This window comes from Xiphophorus maculatus, chromosome 16 (assembly GCF_002775205.1).
Source record: "Xiphophorus maculatus strain JP 163 A chromosome 16, X_maculatus-5.0-male, whole genome shotgun sequence".
NCBI classification, from domain to species: domain Eukaryota; kingdom Metazoa; phylum Chordata; class Actinopteri; order Cyprinodontiformes; family Poeciliidae; genus Xiphophorus; species Xiphophorus maculatus.
The window spans coordinates 11,723,469-11,744,771 of record NC_036458.1 but is presented as its reverse complement, the minus strand read 5'-3'; the positions used below and the strand labels follow the sequence as shown (position 1 = coordinate 11,744,771).

At 37.7% G+C, this 21,303-nt stretch overlaps 1 protein-coding gene across 5 annotated transcripts in view; it reads right to left on the bottom strand.

The window, feature by feature from the left end:
* Positions 1-21,099, bottom strand: part of rnf213 (ring finger protein 213) — a 36,975-nt gene extending 15,876 nt beyond the window's left edge. The window contains exons 1-29 of one of the 5 annotated variants that reach the window (XM_023349655.1): positions 20,962-21,099; positions 20,847-20,888; positions 19,558-19,673; positions 18,369-18,526; positions 17,211-17,879; positions 16,984-17,123; positions 16,728-16,898; positions 16,105-16,310; positions 15,681-15,970; positions 15,343-15,599; positions 14,956-15,168; positions 14,662-14,854; positions 14,367-14,422; positions 11,693-11,867; positions 11,457-11,615; positions 11,279-11,377; positions 11,068-11,190; positions 10,720-10,903; positions 10,342-10,515; positions 10,090-10,242; positions 9,404-10,005; positions 8,476-8,635; positions 8,168-8,385; positions 7,910-8,047; positions 6,098-6,262; positions 4,240-5,518; positions 3,960-4,141; positions 3,710-3,865; positions 17-3,622 (exon numbers count right to left, since the gene is read on the bottom strand). In XM_023349655.1, the coding sequence (XP_023205423.1) occupies positions 17-3,622; positions 3,710-3,865; positions 3,960-4,141; positions 4,240-5,518; positions 6,098-6,262; positions 7,910-8,047; positions 8,168-8,385; positions 8,476-8,635; positions 9,404-10,005; positions 10,090-10,242; positions 10,342-10,515; positions 10,720-10,903; positions 11,068-11,190; positions 11,279-11,377; positions 11,457-11,615; positions 11,693-11,867; positions 14,367-14,422; positions 14,662-14,854; positions 14,956-15,168; positions 15,343-15,599; positions 15,681-15,970; positions 16,105-16,310; positions 16,728-16,898; positions 16,984-17,123; positions 17,211-17,879; positions 18,369-18,526; positions 19,558-19,657 (10,026 nt within the window). In that variant the 5' untranslated portion in view covers positions 19,658-19,673; positions 20,847-20,888; positions 20,962-21,099. The remainder of the gene's footprint in view (positions 1-16; positions 3,623-3,709; positions 3,866-3,959; positions 4,142-4,239; positions 5,519-6,097; positions 6,263-7,909; positions 8,048-8,167; positions 8,386-8,475; positions 8,636-9,403; positions 10,006-10,089; positions 10,243-10,341; positions 10,516-10,719; positions 10,904-11,067; positions 11,191-11,278; positions 11,378-11,456; positions 11,616-11,692; positions 11,868-14,366; positions 14,423-14,661; positions 14,855-14,955; positions 15,169-15,342; positions 15,600-15,680; positions 15,971-16,104; positions 16,311-16,727; positions 16,899-16,983; positions 17,124-17,210; positions 17,880-18,368; positions 18,527-19,557; positions 19,674-20,846; positions 20,889-20,961) is intronic. The other 4 variants (XM_023349659.1, XM_023349657.1, XM_023349656.1 and 1 more) reach the window with 4 other exon arrangements.
* Positions 21,100-21,303: the final 204 nt, after the last annotated feature.

Here is a 21,303-nt window from a genome sequence, read left to right as displayed (position 1 = left end):
GGCCAGTAAGAATTACCTCTGTGAAGAATGTGTTGATCTTGGTTTCCTGTCTTGTGTGAGCATGGATGTAGTCAGCTAAACAGCTATTACTTTGTTCCTCAAAGTACACCTTAGCCATATGTTGACTTTCCACTTTTGGTAGGCCTGTGCAGTCCAATCGCACCACTGAGTCTGGTGTTGCACATTTGAGAAGTATGAGTTTGGCCTGATCAAGCAATCCTCTCTGAGAATCTGAAGTTTCAAAATTGTCCTTCCACTCCTCTATTACTTGAAGAATCACAGAAGCGCAGGTGTCTGAGTGGTAGCCAATGAAAACATCAGGGAGTGTGTACTTGTACATATCAGCTGCTCCAGCATGCTGACCAGTAAGAGATACAAATAGCTTTGCCCATCTCTCTAGTTCTTCAACCATCTTTTTCTGCTCAGCTTTAAGGACAGTGTGGATGTCAAGGTAGTGTTTCTCCAGCCTGTTGATTAGAGGTATTGGGAATTGTTTGTAGACCACTTCTCTTTCCTCAATGACAATTAGCCGGAAGTCTTTGTGCACTCTGCATTTTACACGATGGGTTCCCAATCCAAGATCGACATATTTCTGTCCACCCAAGCATACGTAGTACTGATTGAGAGCATCATAGAGACTTTCATAGAGATTCTGCAAGTTTAGAAGCACAACTGTTTGGCCTGTCTCCATGCAGATCTTCACTCTGTTGATGTTGCGACAGATTTGGGTGTACTCTTGGTCTTTTGGAAAGCTAGATCCAAAGATAATTTCCGGTTGACCACTTTCTGAAAAGAATGTTTGCTGTAGGATCTGTAGGGCTGCATAATTTTTTGTTAGCACAAGAAGGTACCGACACTCTTCATCTTGTCCAACTGCTTGGATGTTTTCTTTCACAAACTCAATGGTGTTGATGTTCTCCAAATTTGGAGAAATTTTAAGTCTTTGGGTAAAGACAGAAACTACATCAACATCATCCCTGCCACTGAAATTTCTCAAAACAACCTTGACAATCTCCTCTGCTGCAGGTTTTCGTTGAGAGGTCTTGGCCACAGCAAAGATCATCTTTATCAAGCTGTAATAGTCACGTAGGCCAAAAAAACCTTTCCCTTGTTTCCGGCAAATGTTCAAATAGGATCTTGCAAATGGTTGAAAGAAATCCCTGACTTTCTCCAAAACCATTACATCAGACGAGCATATGCCTTTAGCACTCTCAATGAGTTCTTTCTCATCAGGGTCACCACGTGAGACAAAAATGCCTCTGTTCATCTTTGCGGGGTCCAACGCCCAGTTGGAGATACCAATGAATCCAACTTTTTTGTGTGGTAGTGGTTCATCATCAATGCATCCCTCTTCCAGCAATGGGTGAAGAGTTTTTAGTGGCATCTTTGGAGAGTCCTCTGCCAGCCCAATTTCATCAAGAACCACAACTGAAATATATTCATTGAGGTTTTTCCCTTCCTGAAAGCGGCCACATTGCTTGAACGTGTTGATGATACCTTCAGGAGTTGAATGAGGACTACACTGAAAGGATACCAAATGGATCTGTTTGAGCATCTTATAGAGTTCAGAATGAGCAGCTTGTCCCTGCATGGCATCTGCTACTAGAGTTTTGGAAAGGGACTTTGAACTTCCAGGTTTTCCAACTAAGAATAGGGGGATTCTTAACTCAATGCAGAGAACCATCATGAAGACATTTTCTTTGAGGGCACTGTTTCTTGCAATAGTATCTCCCATTGGCACACCACTCAAAAGTAAATCTTGCATGAGTGAAATTTCATGCATTACTCTCATTGGGGTGTATGACGGTAATTTGGTACTGATTTTTTGTCTGTATTTATCCTTATTTTCAAGACAGGCATGGTAACACACTCCTATGGCCATGACAAGGGACCAGAGAACAGGATCTTGAGCCTCAGGTTGTCTTTGATGCCGTTCATTTCCTTCATCATTTTGAGTACACTCAAATTTTTGAAGCTCTGAAAAGAACATCTCATGGTGGTCATGGAACCACACAAAAGCTTGCATGCAGCGTTCTACATCTCTTAAGCTGACAAAGCTGCATTCGTCCTTCATGGTCCTCATGTACTTCTGTGAGGCTGAAAGAACATCTGTGATGCATTTGATGTAGGTTTGATCTATTGATTTGCTTGTAGTGACTCTTTGCACAATCTGCTGGATGTATATTTTTTCTGTGTGATCATTTAACTGTCCAAAGTCCCATACCAGAGGAATCATGCTTGGTGGCAGTGCTTGAACTCTATACACCAGCTGGCGCAAAGGTATAGACCCCAGTTTTTCATCAGTCTCTTCTGCTCGAACTCGATACCCAAGACCAGCAGATTCCAATCTTTGAATCATGTCAGCCGTGTGCTTTCTGTAGGGATTGCATGCTGCAATAATTTGTAACCCTGAGTTGGGTGTTAAGCATTCTCCCTTCACGGTCTTGTCACAAAGGACCTCCTTGATACTGCTGATAGCCTCTGTAGTATTGGCCTCATCAAAGAAGAGGACAGAGTCAAGTCTATAGTCTTGCTTGTTGATCGAAGCAATGTCTTCTGCTTCTCTGACTTTACCATAGATCATCTCTGACGTTGTCCCTCCATGCACCTTGACCAGTTTCATGTTCTCAGTTGCAACTCCACTCCTTCGCAATTCACAAAGGAATTTTATTAGCCGGGTTTTTCCACAGCCTGTTTCTCCCATTATGATGACAGGTATGCCACATCTGAACCGCATGTGGATTGCTAACATCTTTAAAATGTTGTCTGTGGTAAGTTCATATGTTTCATCAGGGTCAAGAGGCCACTGGATACCAAGAACATTGCAGATTCGCTCTATTTTCTCACATCTTGGGAGACTATCAAAGTCTATGTTGAAAGGGACTCTTTGGAGCTGTAAGCCTTCATACAATGCTCTGGTCATGATATTCTTTCTGATCACCCTTCCAGAGGTGGGTTCAATGGCATCAACAAACTTCTGATCATTGGGTTGAAGATGAAAGCCAATAAAGGTCATGGAGACGTGGTCATCATTGAAGAAGATGTATGGATGTGGCTCTGTTTCCCATCTTTTTCTGATGAGAAAAGGAGCCAGGTCTTCGTCTCGGACACCAACCAGATTAACTTGTGACATGCCAGGACTCTGGTCAGAGATACTGAGTGATGGAGTGGCAAAGTCCTTTGCCATCAGAATCATGAAATCCACCACAAAGGTTTTGAATCCGGTTAGTGTGTCTCCAGTGAAAGTGGCATCACAAAAGACTGATGTCTCACAGTCTCTTAGTTGAAGGTTAAGAAACCAAGTGAAATTTCTAAGTTCAGCCCAGGAGGGGTCCATTACCCCACAGTACATGAGAAGCATCTGAAGACATTCTACATGGGACCCCTCAACGCCCTGATATGTGAAAACATCTAGATCAATTGTGTTGTGGAACCGTGTCAAGTACTGGTATGGCCGCTGAAAGGCCTCACTCCTGAACTCTTTATCATCCATCAGTGGGTCCTCACTGCTCATAATAGTAGGATCCTCCTGCTTTCTCATCTCTAGCATAAGGACCTCTTTGGGTGGTCGGCAGAAAATTTTAGGAAACATGTCCACAAAAGTGTTTCTTGTCATTTGTGCCTATTAAGAAAAGTAGCAAGAAGAAAACAAGTAAGGTAGACAAAGATATACAAAGACTGAAAAATACTAATTGTTAAAAAGTCTTACCTCCCGAGTAGCATTTCCTGTTGACTTGACAGTGGGATCTAAAATCTCAATGACATACAGCTGCTTGTCATTGCACCGCCACATTTTCCCCTCAGAGTCCATCAAATAGCGCAGAACCAACAATTTGAATAGGAATTCAGGAAGTCCTTTCTGGACCTTTTCAGGAGCAAAACAGATCCCACGTACAATAAGATACAATCTGTCAAAATAATTATTGCAATGACTTAATATTAAATAACATAATATTTACCGATGATGTGACATCAAAATGGAAGATAATGAGTTCTTTCCTTTTGGAGGTGTCAAGCAAAGACTGAAGGATGATAGTCTCATCAACTTTAGGTTCAATCAAGCAAATACATTTCAACATTGACTGCTTTGTAGTAGAGTGTTTAAGTTTTTCATACATCCTCCTGATGTACAAAGATTTACCTGCAATAAAAAAAATACATTCAGAGCTATAAACAATTAGATTTTTTATTATTTTCTATTAGTGTAAGACATCAAGTAGAAATATTTCATATACTCACCAACACCAGCCCTTTGAGATGAAACAACACCAACGCACAGTCTATCTTTAAAAGCTGCTGCAGCACTGCACTGTTCAGATGGGACAGTGTAGTGTTGTTGCAGGTACTGCTGGATTCTTGCTAATGGCTCTTGGGGAATCATGTGCAACCTGTACTGGCTGAAGGCAGATGGAAGATAGGCATGCTCTCTCTCTGAGCTACAAATAATAACAAGCCTGTAGTCCGTCCTGCTCTGCATTTTCATCTGGTGGAAAAAGTTCTCAACTTTAGAGCTCACGTCGTAACTCAGGAGATCTCCATACACCAAAGAGTATATTTTTTGTCCCCTGTAGCCATTGCCAAGGCAGCGTCTGAGGAACAGCTCCACTTGCTCATACGGGGTTGAGTGGTTGCACAGTAGGACTTCATCATAGGTTGGAAGAGCTTCATCTTTGCTGCTCATGTAAATTGAGATGCAGGATGCCAAGGCATCATCATGAGGACAAACAATGAGATTTGGCTTTCCGTTGACCAAACCTCTGGGCAGTTGCCTGTTTATGAACTTTCCACTGTTGTCATCAGAAATGTCTTCTTCACGGTCATCTTCTTCATCTTCATCATCTTTGTTGGCCAGTAGTTCTAACACTCGGCCAAGACTTTTTATATCAAGAATGTTTGGGAGGAAATTTTTCATATCTTTCATGTAAGCATTCCATATGTGATCAAATGCCTGCAGACCCTTTGCTTTTTCCACAAGACTTTGAAAAGGATCCAGTTCACTTGTACACTCTTCCAGGTCACTTGTTGACACCACAACAAAAGTCTGAAACTCAATGTCCTCATTTTGATCCTGGGGTTTAGTAATGATTTCATACTGGAGCTCATGCCACACTTGCCTCAGATCTGTGGATGTGCAATTTGGCTTGATAAAGGAAAGCATCATAAGGACTTGGTCCTCAACCTTGTTTGCATTTTGTTGTGTCAGCTTGCTACAGAGGTAGACAATCTGCTCGGCAGTGTAGTAGTTTAAGAAATACTGTTGGGATCTCTGTTTGTGTACAAAGTTCATCCAGTATTCCAGACATTTCTCCATTTTTCTGCAGAGCTCAGGAAGCTCCTCCTCTGGGCTGCCCTCCACAATGACACTAAGAGCCCTGCCCAAATTAAAATCCATCAAAATGCTGGGTTCAGCATAACTTGAAGAGCAATTAATCTGCACTTCCCAGTGTCTGAACAGAGGATTTCCAGCAGTGTAAAGAGCAATGAATGCCTCTGTCAGTCTTTGAACACTGGCAAAAACCTGTAACACAGAAAGAGCAACTCACAAGGCAGAAAATACCCTAATGAATGAGTTTTAAAAATCATTTAGGATTTTATATTAATGAATAATCAATATTGCTTAACATATATTACATAGCACTAGCTCATAAAGCTGCAGTATGTAATTTTCATGAAAAATATGTTTTTTGCATATTTCTTAAAACTATCACCATGTCATGATAGTATAATATGAGACAGATAAACCGTGAAAAGATTGAGTTTCTCAACCTCGTCCCCGTGCTACTATTGCTGTCTGAAGAAATGACACTTCATTAAAGTGACCACCATTATGAATGACATTTTGACCATTATGAATTATGCACCATTATAAATCATGACATAACACTGTCGGCAAGAAAGCAGATCCAATTAATGTCTTGATAATGCAAATCTCCACAGTGGTGGATCATGAATTTCCTAACATGTCAAAAATAGTCCATTTGTAATTTTGATTACATTTCAAACTTCTTGTCATAAGTTGAATCAATTTAAAATGAAATAATGCTTATAGAAACGTGACTAAATGGTCTTTCTACAGAATTTAATTATTTTATTTTACCTCTACAAAACGTTCAACTTCATTCTGCCCTTGGTCCCCTTTTCCAGACATGAGCATGAGTTTGTTTTGTAGCTCCCTCAGGTCTTCAAGAGAGTAGCAGCGCATCTGCCGACCTTCATCATGCTCCTCTGGAATCTGCAACTTCACGGCTGTTTCAAGACTCAACTAGGTAAAAAAAAATCATACATAAGCTTGTATCTATAATTTTGTAGGTTGAACCAGATATTTATATATACCAAATAAAAAGACATACATTTTTTTTCACCGTCTTAGGTTAAATCTGACCTCTCTTGTTTTATGTCAGTTAGAATTACTCAAATTATTTATATTTCCTAAATCCCAAAAAACGTACCAAGAACATTTTTAGAGATATTTGTATAATTTTCCTCGAATTCAACAGTTTACATATATTTGGTCAGTATCAGGGATAATAGTCTTTTAGACTGTATGACATAGGTAAAACCTTTTGGGCTTCCTTACACAAACTTTGATAGGTTAACTGACACATTTAAATTAATTGGAGGCACAACTATGCATGTATTTTAAGGATACATATGAACTATGCTGCTTTCTTGTTTGACACAATGGGAAACTCTAAAGAAATTAGCCAAGATACCAGGAGAAGAACTGTGGACCTGCACAAGTGTAGTTCATCATTGGGAACAATATACTGATGTTTGAAGGTGCTACAAACATCTCTTCAAACAATTATATGCAAGTATAGACATGATGAAAATGTCCAACCATCCAACCATACTGCTCATGAAGGAGACTGGCTCAGTGTCCCAGAGATGAATGTTTTGTTCCAAAATGTCCAGTTTGACTTCAGAATAACAGTCAAAGAAGTCATGTAGATGATGGCTGGTAAGGCAGTGCCATTATCCAGAGTGAAATGTGTCCCATACTGAGATGGGCTGAAAGGCCACTCATCGAGGAAGAAGCCTTTATTTCAAAAGAAGCATAAAAAGCCACATTGCAGTTTGCAGATGTACACAGCGACAAAGATCTCCATTTTTGGAGACATGAGCTGTAGTCTGATTAAACTGTCTGGGCATAACAACCAAAATTTGGAGGAACAGGGATGCTTAAAAGTACATGGGCTGGCAGTATCACGTGCTGGTGCAGTTTTGATTCAGGAGTAACTGGTGCATTTCATAAAATAGATGTCATCATGAGTAAAGAACATTATATAGCAATATTGATGCACTATCCAAAGACATCAGTAAAAGCATGAGCTCAAATGCGTTTTCCAAATGGAATATAACCCCAAGTATGCAGCTGAAGTGGCTACAGAGAGGCTTAAGGATAACAAAGTCAATGTTTTGGTATGACCATTACAAAGACCTGATCTTGGTTGTATGGAGAAGTTGAGGAAAAATCTGAAAAGGCGTGTACGAGTTTGGCGGCCTACAAAATGGACTCAGTTACACCAGTTCTGTCAAGAGGAATGAGTCAGAACGCCAGCAAACTATTGTGAGAAGCTTGTGAAAGGAAACCCAAAACATCTGACCCAAGTCCTACAGTTCAAAAGACAGTTTCCCCTGAAACTGTATGAAATGTATGTAAACTTTTGAATTCAAGGAGTTACAAAACAATCTTTGAAGATGTTCTCACTAAGTGTTCTGGTTTGTAGGATTCTAACTGACATAAAACAAGAGAGGTTTGATCAAGTTTAACTTCAGACAGTGAAAAATGTGTATGTGTACTTTTATTTGGTGTATGTAAATATCAGGTTTCAACAGTATTTTCTTAAAGACTATCTCTTTAGTGCATAAACAAACAGACCAATCTATCTTAATGAAGTGTTTTTACCTTTTTCACATCCCGTGCACTGATTAGGTAGATGCCTTTGTTGTTAATGGCTGAGGCCAATGAGAGAGATGACAGCTCCACTGATCCATGACTGTCCTTCACAGTTTTTAACCACTCCAAGTGACGTGCACTGTCAAGCTAAAATATATATTATTAAAAGATATTAATCATAAAATATCCTATTCCCCAAATATTAACATTCATGCGAATGTTAATCGGAAATAATCTTAGTTAAAGTTATTTAAAAATTATTCTCACCAGTTTTTTTGGCAAATTGTTGTCATTCTCCAAAGCCCTCCAGAGCTTGTTGAGCACATCTTTGAAGGCACGAAAACCAGATTCTGGTTTAAGCTCATAAAGTACAGAAGAGTAACCAAGGACCGCATCATGGAAACAAGCTACACGATCCACATCCATGTCATTCTCTCCAGCAGAGATAGAAGCCAAGTCGACAAACACCTTCAACTCATTGATATCTAAAATTACAATTTAAATGAGCATTTTCAAATAGTTTCCCAACATGCCACTTACATAAATTTATTACATGAAAACGTAACTATACACACCCTCTAGGGCATCCTTTACCCATCTTACAAAGTGCCGTCTGAGTCCTAGTTCATTCAAACACAACCTGCGAGGCTCTGTGATGTCAACCAGAACCATCTTTGCCTGCATCAAGTCGTTATCAATCCGATTTAGTGGTTCTCTCTTGAAGTCTTCACGAATCTGAAGAGAAATGGGAATTGAGTTTGAGTGTGTTAAGAACACACTCTATGAATGTGTAATATTCATAAATACACCCCATCTAACCTTTCACATACCTTTAACTAAATGCCCTTGGTACACTAAGATTTAGTAAAATCAACCTCTTACACTCAAGACATCTTGAATATTTAACATTCAAGTTGTCATTGAATGTTATGACCCTGAAGTGATATAATTTTAGTTTTGTCTGATTGTTTATCAATATGTAAAAATATATTTAGCTTTTTTCCTCTATGCCTGCAACAATTTAATGACTTTCTTTAGCAATTTTATTTCTGGGTTCCCAACTAATTGATTGTTCAGAAGTAAGGAACTATCCAGGCAACACACAGAACTAAAACTAATAATGTTCCATTAATACGTTTCTGAGGAAAACATAACTACTGTTATAGCAGAAGCTCACTATCACTTCCATTTGACATACAAAACAGAAACTTTCTTGCCCTACACTTCAGTTATTTTAAGTTAAGTTATTTTCTGGTGTTGGTGACACTGACATGTCATGGTAATAGGGAAGATAACACGTAATAGTTGTTTGGAAACTTTAAATTCTTCTCTTCTGTCAAATCATTTTTCTTTCTAGAACCTCCTTGCTTTTTTAAATGTGATTAAAGTCATTCAATAGGTGAATCCTTCAGACAAACTCTCAATACTTTTTTGATTGATTATGAGACGATTCACGACACTGATTATTCACATACATTAACATATTTAAACATGACTACTTACAACATCTGTCAGCGTTTCCAAGACCTCGAAGTCCCCTTGAAGGCCAAGTGTGTCTTTGACCATCATAATAACTTTAGCAGACTCCACAGCAAGATGAAGCTCATGATATTGCTGGACCTGTTGAACCCTGTTATGAATCCACTGTTTGTTTGCAGATGTATCCTGTTTACACATGATGTCAAGCTCCTGAGTGAGATCCTCATACTTGTCCTTGTAGGCTTTGAAAAGCTGGTTGACTTCTTCAAGTCTTATGCTTCCATCTTTTAAGCGAGTGTAGATGTCTTTGTATTCATCCCTACAAGGCAAGTAGATCTGATCGTATATCATTTCTGGTGTGGCACCAATCTCCTCATCCACATCTTCCATTTCGTCCCTGGCCATTTGTATGGCAAATTTTTCCCAACACATTTGTAAGACAATACTTTCATTGAATTTGTACAGGAATGTTGCCATGTCTCTTATTTCCTCATCCAGGCTGAAGAAAGTAACAATTCCAGACATTGCGGTAGCCAGTTTTTCAAAATGATGAACTTCCATGAAATGGTTCAAGGGCATCATCTCAATGTTGACTTGTGTTTTGTCCTCCAGGTCAGAAACATCAACTAATAAAATAAATTAAACAACCACCTGTTAACTTTGCAACAACAAATCAAAGTTAACTAAACTTCTTTATATAAGCTTCAGACCTGTCATATGTTCTTCAAGTTTGTGGCTCATTGTTAATATGACATCCACAAGCTCCTTTTCGTGGTACACAGACTTAACTTCTTCTGCTCTGTGTTGCAAAAACCTTTTCATTTTGGAAAGATCCCTGTGTTGTTCTTTCTCAGTGAGGCAGTCTTTTAAAAACATAACATACAAAAATATCAACAGATTCTTTTTTGATTTTTTTAGTCAATTGTTTCAATTTCAATTTTTATTTTGAAAGAATGTCTTACCAATCTTCAGCAGTTCTAAGAAGGCGTCTTTCCTCTCCAGAATGATGTTGAGCAGACTGATCTTAATGTCTCCCTGTATCAGCTGATTGATTATGGCTGTGAAGGCTGATATGGCTATGGCCAATCGGTCTCTGGCATCTTGAGAGAGCTTCTCAATCAGCTTTGTGTCTGCACCTGTACATACAGAATTTAAAAGTAATTGTCTCTTTATCCCAGAGCAACCAGCCAAATCACGTGCTAATTATCTCCAGTTTGTGGTTTGTTGTTTAATTGCTTTTTAAACAAGGGGTTACTCAGTTTTGTGTACCTCTCCAGACTAAAGAATGCTTTTCTTCAGACCATACAGTTTTATAGTTGTTTTTTTAAATGAAAAAATACCATATAGATGAAAAATGTCTTTAGCTGCCGTCCAAGAGAGGAGGTGCTGAAGGACCACTTCTTCTTTCTCTTGATATTTTCCTTGACCATCCCTTGGCCAGGACTTTTGGATAATTGCAGAGATGAGATTCCCAAACTTCCAGTCTATCTTTAACCTCTCAAACAGTTTCCCTTCAGACCTGGTCTGCATATAATGAGAAGACAATCATTCAGCTAATCAATGGAAAAAATTAAAATGTGCAGTCTATTTTTGTTAGAAACATAACCATTTTGCCCATTGGATACATTTTCACATAGCCAAGACTGCCAAAGGCTAGTGAAGCAAAGCAATAAAATCAAGTCTCATACCTGGCACAAAGACGTGACAGCTTCAAGAGCACACTTCTCAATGCTGGCAGCAACATGTGGATAGGAAGCACTAAACTCCTCTATGTTTGTACAGTAGAATTCAATTTGATCAAGTGAAGATTCCTAAAACAAAAACAAAACATCCATAAATTAATTAAATCACTGCTATCTCTGACTGAAAATAATCTTAACTCTCCAGTGTATCACCTACCTGTTTGAACTTGCCCTCAAAGTCCATAATAAATGTTTGCCTCCATTCGTTTGTACATTTTTTATCTTTAAACTTAATAGAGATAATGTTGTTCCATGTCTGAAATGCAAGAATTAAAAAATCTATAAGATGCATGTTTTGTCAATATTTAACTAAAAAGATATTTTTTAAAACTCACCTCCAGTTCTGTTGTTTTTGCTGAGTAAAAGGTTGTTAGTCCCCTCTTTAGTAAACTTTGTTTGAATGACCGATTCATCCAGTTTCTCATTATTTCCATCCCCTGATAGATTACCAAGTCTTTTGCATTTTGCTGTTCTCCATCTGCATCCTCAGACTCCTAAATAGTATTTACAATTTTTAATTTGTGAAAACAAATGTAAAGCAAACTATGCTTGTAAGACCTATGCTTTTTACCTGTTCCTTGTTAGACAAAAAGAAGTCTAAAACTGAAGCAACAAGATTTGTTGCTGCCACAGGGATCTCTGGAAAGCTTTGGGTATAACTTTCTGGTTTGACACCTTTGCAGAGCTTCTCTAACAATCTCACTGTAGTTGTCAGACATTCCTTCCTGTAAACCTGTGTGAAGCCGCTGTGACGAAGAAAATTAATCGATGAGTTTGGTGATACTCAAACATGAAATGGCTCTTAATAATTTAGAGTCCTTCGTGAGTTCCTTACCCATGTTTTTTAAAGAAAACATTAAGCACAGCCAAATTAATCTGTACCAATTGCCCACTGACATCCAGGAATTGATTTGTTAAATCAAATCCATAGCTACTCTATCCAAATATGAGATACTCACTCACTATGGCTTGCGTTGATATCTGAGCATCTGAGCAACATGAATAAAAATTAATTTGTGTAAAGAAGTGAGATTTTCACCAGCTTCCATTCACTGTTTGGTTTTGTTTTCTTTTCCTAAATCAAGTACTCCATGGCTCACTACTGTAGGGTACTTTGGTGGAACAGATTTAGGGGAAAAGATCAAAGAGGAATAAGGCACGCCAATTAGTAATTTCAAATCTGCCAGAAGTAAAGCAGCCAGATCTCATACTAAATTAACTCCTCTGAAATGGACAAACTACCACATAACTCTCTGCCCAGTGAACTCACATTGGAGGTGAATATTTTGCAATCAATCTTATGTCATTAGTTGAGCATTGGCCCATGCAACATGAGCATTGGATCATGTTTAGTGTTCTTTAAGCAACAGCATATACCGTACTTACAGTAATTATTCTGAGTTATCAGTGTTGTATAGTAACGAAGTAAAAATACTTCACTACTTTACTTAAAGTATATTTTGGAGTACTTCATACTTTCCTCGAGTATGAAAATTTTTGATGACTTTCACTTTTACTTCACTATATTTCCGAACTTAATTGCGTACTTTTACTCCAATACATTTTCAATGTGTGGTTTAGTTACTCGTTACAAAAAAGCGAGAGAGAGAAACGCAAGTGTTTTGATCCCACCTACTAATTAGCAAGTAGCAAGTAGGCTACCGAACAAAGTCAGTAGCCTACTTGCCTGGGCTTGTTCATCACCACCAATAGGATACACCTGTTTCGCTTCTCCCATTAAACACAAAGCAAGTCTCGCAATCAGCAGCAGCCACATGGAGAAGGCGACGGAGACCACAACGACTGCAACTACGTCGGACACGGCTCCAGGGGAACCACCAGCTGGTGATGAGAGCCCATGGCCTTATTTAAACACAATATACTCTTTCGTGGGTGTTAAAGATTCGTCGTACAACATGCAGTTTATGTTATTCCTGCCCGAAGATGTGGAAATTCTATCTTACAAAAACTCCCCGTCCAACTTGAAGAAACACATCGAGGTAACGTCTTATGAAATGGTTATAATCCTCCTGTTTCAGTAACTATAGCTTGGTCACTAGGCACTACTGTATTGTGAAACGTTGACCATAAATGAACTTTGTTTGGCATTGTTTCAGTTCCACACGTGGTGTATTTAGCTTAGGCCTAATGTTGACTGTAGCAGGCTACCTACACTCCTCTGTTCAAGGGGGACAGAAGCCATAGCGATAGCAATTTAGACTAAATTTAACGAATATAGGAAAGGCATGCAAGTTCAAAACAAGGTTTACAGATGCCAATAAGCTGCATTTCCCTCCCAATTCTTTTTTTCTTTTGCATAATGACCAGTTGTGTGCACCACCTATTGACTGTAGCATTGACTGATTCACTGATTTGTGAAGTAGAGTAATCGTAACAGCTCTTTTTTCTTCATGTTGGCCGCATTTTCTGTACTATTTATTTTTCTCATTTTCAGCACTGATCTTACTTGAAGGGAAAACTTAAGGCTTACAAAAACTTTGTATTTTCTGTCCTGGAGGGTATACTAAGAAGCTGGTTCAGTTGTAAAGCAGGTTAAGTTAACCTTGTGCTATAGGTAAAGCACCTAATTTTCTTAACTAAATGATGCCTGCAGGTTTAATTTTGCCTGCACTTGGTTGTGTACATTATTTTAAGTGTATTTGACAAGTTTACCAAAATATAAAAAATGTCATTCAAACTGCATTTGCTTTGTTTTACTTTTTACTTGTACTTTTCATTACATTACTTGAGTACATCCATTTTTACAGTAATTTCCATACTTAAGTACAAGAAGTTTCAGATACTTTAAGACTTTAACTCAAGTAACATTTCAGTCAGTGACTTGGACTTTTACCAAAGTCATATTTTGGAGAGGTACTTATACTTTTACTTGACTCTGAGATTTCAGTACTTTATACAACACTGTGAGTTATACACCTAAACATAATTGATGCTTTTAAATTTAACTGCTGTTAAAGATGAGAACTCTGCAAATTTAAATAACTTTTTAAATTTTTCTTCCTAGATTTCAACCCTTACCTTTTCCGTTTTATTATGACCCATCTCTAACAACTCGAACTCATCTAATGTTGACAATAGATGAGTGTAAAAGGGACTTTATGTAAAAGGGACTGGTTCTGGTTCCTTAATTTAAAGATCACTGATTGAATCCTTAGCTGGTAGTCAAATGAATAGATACAATTTGCAGGCTTTACAAACACACAAGATTTTATTGATGTCACTACCTGTACTTTTCCTCAATGAGATGCTCTTGGATGTGGGCAAGAATTTCAGTGACATCCTACAAAAGCACAACAGAAAACCAGAAATATTATTAAGTGACACTGTCTCCAATAACTCTTGACTATCATTCTAGAAATTAACAAATTTTCATGCAATTAGAGGTTCATATGTCTATGATGCAGCTACAATACTGGTTTGGCATAATGCAAGTGAAGACATTTAAAAAGCTGGTGACTTCAGAAATATAATGACAAATTATAATCTACATTTACCACTATTGTCCAGATTTTCACTCACCTGAGAGCTGCTGGAAGTAATTTCCTGAGGAACCTTATTAGTAAAAACATGAAGTATGTCCAGAAGCTCGGGATTAATGTTGGTGCTACAGAGCAGCTGATCCTCAAGTGGCATCAGGTACAAACAGGACCGAACTAAAAGTGGATCCACCTTCATCAAGTGACTGTGATTCTTCATCACATTTATAAGTGCTCTAAAATAGAAACAATCAAAAAGGTGGTCAGTAATGTTGGTCTATTTGAAAATAAAAACTTAAAAATAATGTGCAGCTAGCTATAAACTGATGGATCTTACTTCCTCTCTTGACTGTACAGGTGCGTTTGGTTGTTAATGTCAATGCCTTCCAAACCTGCCCAAGACAAACTATAGTTTCTGTTTCCAGAGGTTTTTGCTTCAAAGGGCTTTATGGTGCCTCTCAGCAGATGAAGGAGTGGCAGTAATATAATCCATCGAGGCGTTGTAGCTCTTTTGACTATTTTGATGAGATCCACCAGCATTTCTGGCAAACTACAAATAAGCAACATTTAAAATTTGGTTAATAATCTGTGGGATTTAATGTTTTACATATAAAATGTCTGAGCATTTGTTCTCTGTCATTGCTTCCAAACAAAGGTCTTAATCTTCTTCTTTACTAAAATTCATGTTTTGTAATTAATATTAAAAGATATGTTGGGTACCTACTTTTTGAATACTGACACAGCTTGAGAAAAATTTGCCCAGTACTGAAGAAATTTGTCCTTCTCTAGTTCGGGCAAACACAGTGCAGAACAGAGGCGGAGGAGCTCAGGATTTTCAAGTTTGAGTTTGTACTGTCTCCAAATGTGAAGCATGATCACAGCTGCTCTCATCTGGTCTGGGATGTAGAGATTTTTCTCAGCCCTATCCTGGAGCTGAGGGAGCACGTGTGTCAGCATGAACTCTTTCAGGATCTTCCTCACCTGTAATATTGCATAAAAAAAGAGTGAATTACATTGGCCAAAAATGAGGGTCTAGATTACAAACACAATTTCTGAACTTACATCGTCTTCCCCAAATTGTAAGGAGTACCATTTCTTTTGCTTCTCCTCAAATACAAAAGGGTTTGAATAAACCTGGAAAAACTGATTCAGCTGAATTTGAAAACTTTTCACATTGGTATCACTCCAGCTCTTTAGAAGATCAAATATCGACTCCAGCATCACATTTGCAGCAATTTCTCTTCCTTGAATCAGATCTTTACGTTGATCAGGCCAAATCCTTTCCTTGAGGCGGGTCAGCATGCCCTTTGATGGCTCAACGCAGATGATGTCGTCATACTGATGCCAGTCCCCTTTACCAGAAAATATAAAATAAATACTAGTGTTTGCTACAGAATCACGGCATAATGCAGATTAAAATGATAAAATACTAGCTAAAATGACTGCACAGCTTGACTGAGAGAAGACTTGTTTTTTATTTATTTACCATCATCAGTGATGAGGTGCTGCTTCACAAACAAGCACCTGTTTGTATGGTGATGTGTAGAGTCTAGTTTGTATATGTACTCATACTCATAACTCTCTTTTTTATTCTTATACACAACATATTTATATGCTATGGACTCAGACACAGTTTTGGCTTTGCTCGTTGTGAGGCTTCCTTCAACAAGAAAACCATGCTCTCCAAGGTCCCTGCAGAGGAGAACAAATTATAAGGCATAGGTTTTAAAATCAGTGAGACAAGAATGAAGTTCAACTTTGCATGTTTGTGGAAGAACCAAAAACAATGTGTTTCTCTTAAATTTCATGCACTATTTAAACATCTCTAATTATTCGCCATTTCTTTATTGTTTGCAACCAGAGCCAGATCCTCTTTGAAAGCATTCTTAAATAATACTTTTTCAAAGTTTCTTTTTTCCTAGCCAGGTCTTACCTCACCATTTTTACAGAAATATTTTTCTAGAAAAGCTTTTCACTCTTAAATATGAACCATTCAAACAATAAAAACCACCTAAAATCAATGAGTGAAACAGTTTTGTGTCAACATTTAACATAACTTAGCAAAGAGTTAAGACCTAAGATTAAATTGGGTTTTCGGTACTTTCCTACCTGGTTACTTGCAGCTCAGCTACGTTATCATTCCAGCTATTTGAAATAGGTTTCCCAGCTCTGATAAAGATTCGATCGTCGTCAGGATGAAATTTAAAATCCTTTGAGAGAACTGCATGGAAGTAAATTGTGAGCCTATCTCTTGTGGCAACGTTTTTGTTTTGAATTTGCCTAGAAAACAAAGAGAAGAGAATTAGTTTACTGAACATAATTTTCCAAAGATAAAAGTAGTTTTTGAAAGTTATACGTGTCTTACGTTTTAGGCGGTGGTGTGTTGGCTTTTGTGCTTTTCTTATTGTCTTGATTTTGTTTCTCCTCACCACCTGAAACTTCGTCCTGCCTCTTCTCAGTCTCCATGTTCTTTTCCGGATCCACACTGGAGCCTGAGTTATCAGCCTGCAATGTTAAGTATAAATGCTATTTATACACACCTTACACAGGTCTTTTTCATTAAACATTTTGTACAACATTAATCAACAGTACCTTTAATGGTGCTGATTTCTCCTTCTGGTCCTGCTGACCTTTTCCTTTCTGTTTCTGATCACCTTGACCTTTAGCCTTCCGATGTGTTTCTTCTGTCTGTTTTGCATTTGGATTTGAATTAGCATTTTTGTCCAGTCTAGATTCTACAACAGATTCATTCTTGTTTTTTGATTTTTTTGGGATAGCGTTTTGCTCTATAGGGTCAGCAGGCTTTGCCCCCTCAGCTGAAACTGACTGGGGGACGTGCTTGTTTGTTGAGGCTGAAGCTTGAGCTGAGGCATCACCTGCTCCTTTCTCAGGTGTTTGATCTTGAACTGACTTATTGGCATCAGTCTCTTTAGCTATGGTTTCCTCAGACTGACTTGCAGAAGTATCCTCAGCTGTAGATACAGGTTCTTCAATCGGTGTACTTTTAGAGGAGGCTGCCGTGCTATTAGCTGGTAATGAAGTAGGCTGCTGTTGGAGTGAGGGGGAATCATCTTGGAGTGAGTCTGTTGTTTCCTCCATATTGGCATCTGAGCTTTCACTGTCACTGGAGTCTCCCCTTTCTGGTGTCATCTTCCCCTGACTGTCTTCCAAAGATACGAGTGACGGGTCAGACTGGCTCTGATCTTGGTCTGAAGGCACGTTGTCGCCTTTCTTCTTTTTATTTTTCTTTCTTTTCTTCTTCTATAAAGGCCAAAAAGAAAATATATATGTTTTAACAAATAATAAATCACATTCTGGACATACAAAGGATTAATTCTGGCGTTGTTTCAGAGATCATAAAATTTCTCAACGGTTTTTTTACATTTTTAATTCAAAATTCAGTTCTTATGACTCAAATTTCCAGATTCTCAGTCACTTTTATACATTTTCTTAAAAATGTAAATGCTTAACTGCATTTCATTGTAAACATCATATATTTATGGTAGATATTTGTACAGCAGTCAGGCTTCAGCAGTTAAAGCTACTAAAACCGCTGACTGACTGACAGAGTCTGGAAATAACTAATTTTATTGTATACTCTATTTTCATAGCAATACTTTTTCATACTCCATAGAAACCTTGTTTATGTTATGAATAACAATGAGCTATGTGTTTACATGAACAGTTCTTGGTGCCAACACTTATGATGATCTTATCAATAAGAAGAGTAAAATTGTTCGGGTTACTTACTCTCACCTTTTTCTTTGGGTTGAGTTGTTCTTCATTTGGTCGTTTGGAAGATTTATTGGAGTCCATGCTCTCTGCATGATGGGCATTTCTCTGAGAGTTTGATTCCTCCATTTTGCTTTCAGAGTTTGCAACCAGGGACTTAGGCTGATTTTCTGTGTCTGCAACAGAGAAATAAAGCTAAGGATGAAAACCTAATTTGAAAAACTTGAAAACAACTAGTTTTTTCATACTTGTGCTTATAACTGCAATGTTTAGTCTTTTAATTAGTCAAAATATACAATTGATCTAAACTTCTTAGTAAGCTGATTAGGTTACATTTTTATTCTTGGTACTAAAAATTTAATAAAACCATACTTCAATATCTTTATTAACTTTCATTAAAGTTTTTTTTTAGTTTTTCTTTAGTCCAAACCCATAATATTACGCATCAATAACCGGATATCATTTATGGTAGAACAGAGGTCACCAGATTTTTTTATAGCAAATGTCCTCTGGCAGAAGTTTTAGTGATGCAGTGGCTCTGTTTTGAAAGAGATAAAGGCCCACTGCATCATAGATCCTCCACCACGCTTAACAATGGGCATGAGGTGCTTTCTAACATGTCTTTTGTTTCACAACAAATCCACCAATTGTGGTTGTTTCCAAAAAGCTTAATCTTAGTTACATTTGACCAAACATTATAATTTCACTTCAAGTCACAAAAACAATCAAATTAAAACACAGGAGCTGACACTACTACTATAAAAGATTAAGTAATTTTAAGGGTTTTTTTATAGCTCTTTAAAATTGATATGTAGTATGGTAAATATTAGGACGAGAACAAAGCTTGCTAAACAAACACTTATTTCTATGGAAGCTCATAAGTTTTACAGTATCACATTAAATGCTAGTTACTAAAATGTGTTTTTAAATAAATAACCATACTTTCATGTCACCTTCATGATTTTTGTTGAATCGTATATTTCATTATCCTTAATGTAATAAATTTTTAACTCTTGAGAAAATGCTTACCCTATATGATACCTATGCAATAGGTTAATGTAACAAGGTTAACAGACAGAATACAGTCTGTCTGTGAACAGATTTGTTGATTTTTTAAACATATGAGCATAAAAACATATTTTTTTCAAAATGATTAGTTAAGTTAATACATGAGAATAAACTGAATCTCTAAAACTTGTCCACTTACCTTCTGTGTTTGATGTTGTGGCAAGAAGCTTGAAGCCACAATCACTGCAAAACTTGGATTTCTTATCCAAAATATCATAGCCACAACTTGGACACTTCATCGTCAGGCTTCTGTTACTACCACAAAAGAAGAAAGTATCTTATATTTGATGCCCCAATATAAGGCCGTTTCCTTTCACTTTCTGTTATGTGAAGCACAGTCTCATGATAGAGAGCTCAGATTAACACACAGAAAAGTAGTTCACCTCATGATCTTTGACCAACATTTACACAATAAACTGACCTGCAAGTTCTTTGTTGTGTATCACAATAAAAATATTCTTTTAAAGGAGTGTCACTGGGAACTTTCACACAGCAGCCATCTGTCCCGCCAATTACCATGTGCTGTTACACTAACCTCGCAAAAAATGAGGGGAAGAGCTTACATCTTAAGCATTTCAAATATAAGGAAAGTCCTCAAATAACATACAAAATTATATTTAGCATTAAAAATACAGCTAATTGGCTGAAGTTCAACAGACTTCACTTGGTACCCCTAGATAAACACTTTCTGATGGGTTTCATTTTCCTTTCTCCACCCTGCAGATAATTGCTTAGTCATTTGGGGCACAGAAACAGTATGCCGTAATTAAAGAATTACAATAAATCTAGATTACACCTACTTGGCTCACATTTAATGCAGAGTTAAAAAAAATAATAAGACAATTTATTTATTTTAACTGTATTTTATTCTTTATTATTTCAAGTCAAATTTGGGTCAGCCTTATTAATAAATATTTGTGATAAGAATGAATTATTTCACATTAATGTGAGTCATTATTAAACTGGTAATCGTTGCCGTTTAGTTTCGTCTCTGCTGAAAACCTCCAGTTCTGAACGAATGGCAACTGTAGGCAACACAGTTAGATTTTTTTTAACTGTACCGTGAAGCATCATCTAATAACAAACGATCTTTGGCTATACATGTCGGCCAATCATATATCAACGAAGAACTTCCTTGTTATTTTGACTACACAAAAACGTGAACGAAAGCTTAGCAATTACTTTTACTGCTGCTATGATAATTTAAATAACAAGTCCCATCAGGAATCCTCACTAAAAGCCAGAAGTCGCTTCAGAAAAATACCACCACCGCTATAAGCAGCTAGTGAGCTACCTAGCCCAGTAGTTAACACTTGCTAACTTAAGCTTCGTCTCTCCTCTGTCAAACAGAAGCTAACCCATGACAGCTGTAAATTTAGGTATACGCCGAACCACAACACTGTTTTGGCTCAGTAATCCTCCACTTACTCAGCTGTGTCTTGTCACCACGAGCTCCCACAGTCTCTCCAGCTAATAGGATTAGGACAGTGGCGTTACTGCATGCCGGATGCCTTGTAGCAAAAACAAACATTTCAGCGCTCACCAGAAACTGAGTGGGTCCTCAATCTTCTTCCTGCTGTCAGTTCAGTAAAGTCTACGCACCATCTCTGCTGCATGCGCTATGCCTCACTGCTGGCTGCTCTGGGTTAAAATGTCGCTGAGGCACGTTTCCGTCTCTCCTAAAGTTTCGTTTCATCCTAAATGGGCGTAAACCCTCAAAGCTTACTTTTATTATGAATCATAAACGTGTGTGTTCCGGTCCCAACTTTATGTGAGGGTATAAAAATAAAAATAATAATTAGTAATTTCTGCCTATATTTTTTATTTGAAGAACATGGGTGCTCAAAATAATTTTTATATAACAAGATTTCAAGAGCTGTTTAAT